This window comes from Salvelinus namaycush, chromosome 40 (assembly GCF_016432855.1).
Source record: "Salvelinus namaycush isolate Seneca chromosome 40, SaNama_1.0, whole genome shotgun sequence".
Classification (NCBI taxonomy): domain Eukaryota; kingdom Metazoa; phylum Chordata; class Actinopteri; order Salmoniformes; family Salmonidae; genus Salvelinus; species Salvelinus namaycush.
In genome coordinates this window covers 23,401,898-23,406,883 of record NC_052346.1, presented here as the reverse complement: position 1 = coordinate 23,406,883, position 4,986 = coordinate 23,401,898, and the positions used below count along the sequence as shown (strand labels likewise).

The window sequence follows — 4,986 nt, the reverse complement described above, 5'->3', positions numbered from 1 at the left end:
CAGTTGGGAAAATGCAATGAGGATACAGTAATGCAATGTGTAATGTACCAGAGCATGGTCCTACTGGCTAGTTCCCCTGAAGGGGCCCAGCTGCTATACCCTGTCACCCATATCATGGAGCAGAAGGTGTACTCAAGGCATTTAGGGTTGTCTATTTTAGGAAATGATTTCTTTGCAGAATAAGGGAATAGTGTGTGTGTGTGTGTGGGTTCAACATAACAGCAACCCCCAGACTTTCTGGATAAGGTTTTCATTATTTTCCGACCAGGAAGCACAATTTTTATTTATAAAGATAAATAGGTTCTCCGATTGGTCAGATGGGTTAACGTGTCAAAACGTTTCAAAATGCTGGAACTAAAAGTGACCCAACCAGGCGTGAACAGCACAGGTGCACACCATAGATAAATTGCCCAAGGCTGAATTCAATCTTCATAACACCAAAGTGGGTGTCATAGGCATATAAAAAGGTCATTGTAAATGTAACATTTTATAAGACTGTCCGAAGGAAAAACACAATGAAGGTCTTTATTAGCAGAACAACGAAGAAACCGTTCAGAGCGCAGAAGAGAAGAAACAAGGCCTACTCGACCTTCATCTACAAGATCCGGAGAGAGGTTGGCAATAATGGGCCACATTTGGCGTTACTTAATAAAGTTATTTGGTGTAAATTGATGTCACAGGGCTTGCCAACCCTATTCCTGGAGCGCTACCCTGCTGTAGGTATTCGATCCAACCTCCGTAACTAACCTGATAAAATGTATCAACAAGCTAATTATTAGATTCGGGTGCGTTAGGTTTGGAGCAGAAACCTACAAGAATGCTTTTTAAAAAGTTTTTAATTACAGGGTGACGGCATCCCCACCATGGACTGTTTGTTGGTGAACCAGTCTACCTGCCCACGGAGGGTGCTGGTCCGTCTGGTCGGCTCCGAGGCCGCCCGCCTGTCACGGCTCAACAGGAGGAAAGTCATCACCCAACTAGAGGTCCACACTGCCATGGCGCGGCTGAGACAGGGCAGAAAACATGTCAGGCAACCGGGCGCCTGAATGGTCTTATGGACACTTTGAATTTTATGTGTGTATTTAATAAAGATGTCTTGTTTTTACTTATTGTGTTGTCATTCCAACAAATCAATGCACCACTAAATGTGTAAAACAAATTGCGCACCTGAAGGTTGTATAATAGAATGTTAACGCGGTATGCTCTCGCCTCTAATGGCAGTCCAATTACTTCGAGGGGCGGGGAAAGGCATGACCATAATTGATGCATTTGCTTGTCAGGGGAGCAGCTGCGCGCCAAACTCAGTCAACCATAGCCGAACTCCGGCGCGTGGGGAAAGCGGAAATCAAATGGACCCTTTTGTTCCTCGCGGTGCATGACGCCCACTCAAAACACGCGTGTTGATTAAGGAAGCGTACACTATGTGCAAGACTCATATTTTGGCGTAGATTCTGCTGCGGCACAACCGAACATCTTTATCAACCCAACCGGTGTCCAGGACGAACAGGCAGGTTCCTAGATGAGCTGGGTGGTCTTGGACTTGTAGTAGGTAAGTCGTTTACTGGCAATAGGCTATTCGTCACTGAATCAGCTGTTGCATCCTGTGCAGGGAATTTAATTAATATATTCACCTTTGCAGATTTTACATGTGAACAGCAACAGGTGTTTGTCTCCTTGCAGATCAATGGGCATACTACAGTGACGCATGCAGGATGAATTAGTTTATGCGACATGTTTAATTTAATAGAGCAGAATTATGTGCGTATTTCGCCATTTGTTTTTTTCCCCCACCAAGAGCCGTTTGTCAAATGAGATGCTGCTGGGGTATTGTAACAGAGGCTGAGAGCGAGGCGATGTTGGTTATTCATAGTTGATCCCAATGGACTTTTTGTTTCATGCTATATCAAACATGTGCCTCCATGGCAACCCATGACTGATTTTAACCAATTCACATGTGAACATCAACAATTAGGCTTCAACTGGAGGCTTTTCAGCAGGGACAGCCTCAATTACATCTCAATATCACAATTGCATACAAAAGTATGTGGAAACTCCTTCAAATGACTGGATTTGCCTATTTCAGCCACATCTGTTGCAGATGGGTGTATTAGGTCGAGCATCCAGCCTTGCAATCTCCATAGACAAACATGGGCAGTATAATGGCCTTACTGAAGAGCTCAGTGACTTTCAACGTGGCACCGTTATAGGATGCCACCTTTCCAACAAGTCTGTTCGTCACATTTCTGCCCAGCTAGAGCTGCCCCAGTCAACCTTAAGTGCTGTTATTGTGAAGTGGAAACATCTAAGAGTAACAACGGGTCAGCCACGAAGTGGTAGACCACACAAGCTCACAGAACAGGACCACCAAGTGTTGCAGTGTGTAGCGCATAAAAATAGTCTGTCCTCGGTTGCAACACTCACTATCGTGTTTCAAACTGCCTCTAGAAGCAACATCATAATAACTTTGTCGGGAGCTTCATGAAATGGGTTTCCATGGCCGAGCAGCCGCACACAAGCCTAAGATCACCATGCGCAATGCCAAGTGTCAGCTGGAGCGGTAAACTTTGCTGCCATTGAACTCTGGAGCAGTGGAAACATGTTCTCTGGGTTGATGAATCACTCTTCACCATCTGGTAGTCCAATGGACAAATCTGGGTTTGGTGGATTATAGGAGAACGCCACCTGCCCCAATGCATAGTGCCAACTGTAAAGTTTGGTGGAGAAGGAATAATGGTCTGGGGCTGTTGTTCCTAGTTCGGGCTAGGCCCCTTAGTTCCAGTGAAGGGAAATATTAACGCTACAGCATACAATGACATTCTAGATGATTCTGTTCTTCCAATTTGGTGGCTACAGTTTGGGGAAGGCCCTTCCCTGTTTCAGCATGACAATGCCCCCATGCACAAAGCGAGGTCCATACAGAAAAGTTTTTTCCGAGATCGGTGTGGAAGAACTTGAGCCCTGACCTCAACCTCATCTAACACATTTGGGATGAATTGGAGCGCCGACTGCGAGCCAGGCCTAATCGCCCAACATCAGTGCCCAACCTCACTAATGCTCTTGTGGTTAAATGGAAGCAAATCCCCTCAGCAATGTTCCAACATCTAGTGGAAATCCTTCCCAGAAGAGTGGAGGCTGTTATAGCAGCAAAGCGGGAACCAACTCTATATTAATGCCCGTGATTTTGTCATGTAGTGTACTTTTCGCTTCCTCTCTCGTCTCCTTCTAAGAACCCATTGAAGGAGAAGGTTAGAGGGGAGTGACCGCTGGCTTTCTCATCCAATGGGTTTTGAAGAGAGAGGATTCAAGGAGTATGCAACTTTTCTCTCTCTCGCCCTCTGTCTGCCTGTCTGACTCTCTCCCTCTCTGTTTCCATTCACAGACATACTGCCTTGCCCCTAACAGAATGGCCACAGACATACTGCCTTGCCCCTAACAGAATGGCCACAGACATAATATTACATGATACAGAACCCTTGGGTCACTGACATCTGTGACTGCTGGACGCCTGTAGTGACTGCTGGACGCCTGTTGTTATTTTTATTATTTCACCTTTATTTAACCAGGTAGGCCAGGTGTGAACAAGTTCTCATTTACAACTGCGACCTGGCCAAGATAAAGCAAAGCAGTGCGACAAAAACAACAACACAGAGTTACACATGGAATAAACAAGCGCACAGTCGATAACACAATAGAAAAATAAAAAAATAAAGTCTATATACAGTGTGTGCAAATGGCATGAGGAGGTTTGGCAATAAATAGGCCATAGTAGCAAAGTAATTACAATTTAGCAGATTAACACTGGAGTGATAGATGAGCAGAGGATGATGAGCAGATGATGGTGTGTAAGTAGTCATACTGGTGTGCAAAAGAGCAGCAAAGTAAATAAAAACAATATGGGGATGAGGTAGGTAGATTGGGTGGGCTATTTACAGATGGAATACGTACAGCTGCAGCGATCGGTTAGCTGCTCAGATAGCTGATATTTAAAGTTAGTGAGGGAAATGTAACTCTCCAGCTTCAGCGATTTTTGCAATTCGTTCCAGTCACTGGCAGCAGAGAACTGGAAGGAAAGGCGGCCAAAGGAGGTGTTGGCTTTGGGGATGACCAGTGAGATATACGAGGCGACTGTAGTGACTGCTGGACGCCTGTAGTGACTAGCATTATGGGATGTGGCACCTCCGTCACCACCGACAACAAGGGGAGGAGACTGACGACAGGTGAGACAGACTGGGGACAAGTAATGGTTCTGATTGTCTTCCCCCAGGACTCATGTAGCCTGGTCCCAGATCTGTTAAGGTTGGCATAGCAGAAAACTGTAGTTGGCAAGACAATACAAACAGATCTGGGATCAGGCTACATCTTGTAGATTGTGAATCCAGTGAATATACAGATCTGGGACCAGGCTACATCTCGTAGATTGTGAATCCAGTGAATATACAGATCTGGGACCAGGCTACATCTCGTAGATTGTGAATCCAGTGAATACACAGATCTGGGACCAGGCTACATATCGTAGATTGTGAGTCCAGTGAATATACAGTTTGATCATAGAGCACCTTTTGACATCTTTGAGAATTCAGTATGTTTATCAGCCGGCAGCTGATGAATTAGAAATGGTGTAGTTTTCCCTCCTACTGTAGTTGGATGTTTTCAAGATGTTGGTAAAATGTTCTGCTTTTCTTTGCCTTATTTCTTTACTTCTTCTTTTAGCTGACAAACTTGTTTTAAATGAATTTACTCTGAAGTGATTTTCTACTTCTGATTCTCTTTCCTCCCTGGTGTGTTGTTAATTCTGCCTCTCTCCCTCTGAACTGGTTCACTATACATGATTTTATTTAATCACTCCTCACTACAGACGAGATGGCCAAGAACACTCCCAGCCCTGCACTGGGTAAGAGGCCTCCTCTCATGTCACCCCTATTGCGGAGTCCTATTGGTCAACCTTACTGTATCTTTGTGTCCTATTGGTCAAGGCCCATGGTCATC

At 45.0% G+C, this 4,986-nt stretch overlaps 1 protein-coding gene across 1 annotated transcript in view; it reads right to left on the bottom strand.

The window, feature by feature from the left end:
• LOC120033500 (retinoschisin-like) overlaps nt 1-997 on the bottom strand; it is a 21,336-nt gene extending 20,339 nt beyond the window's left edge. Inside the window, exon 1 of the mRNA XM_038979867.1 lies at nt 893-997. Coding sequence (XP_038835795.1) covers nt 893-997 — 105 coding nt within the window. The remainder of the gene's footprint in view (nt 1-892) is intronic.
• Between the last annotated feature and the right edge of the window lie 3,989 nt (nt 998-4,986).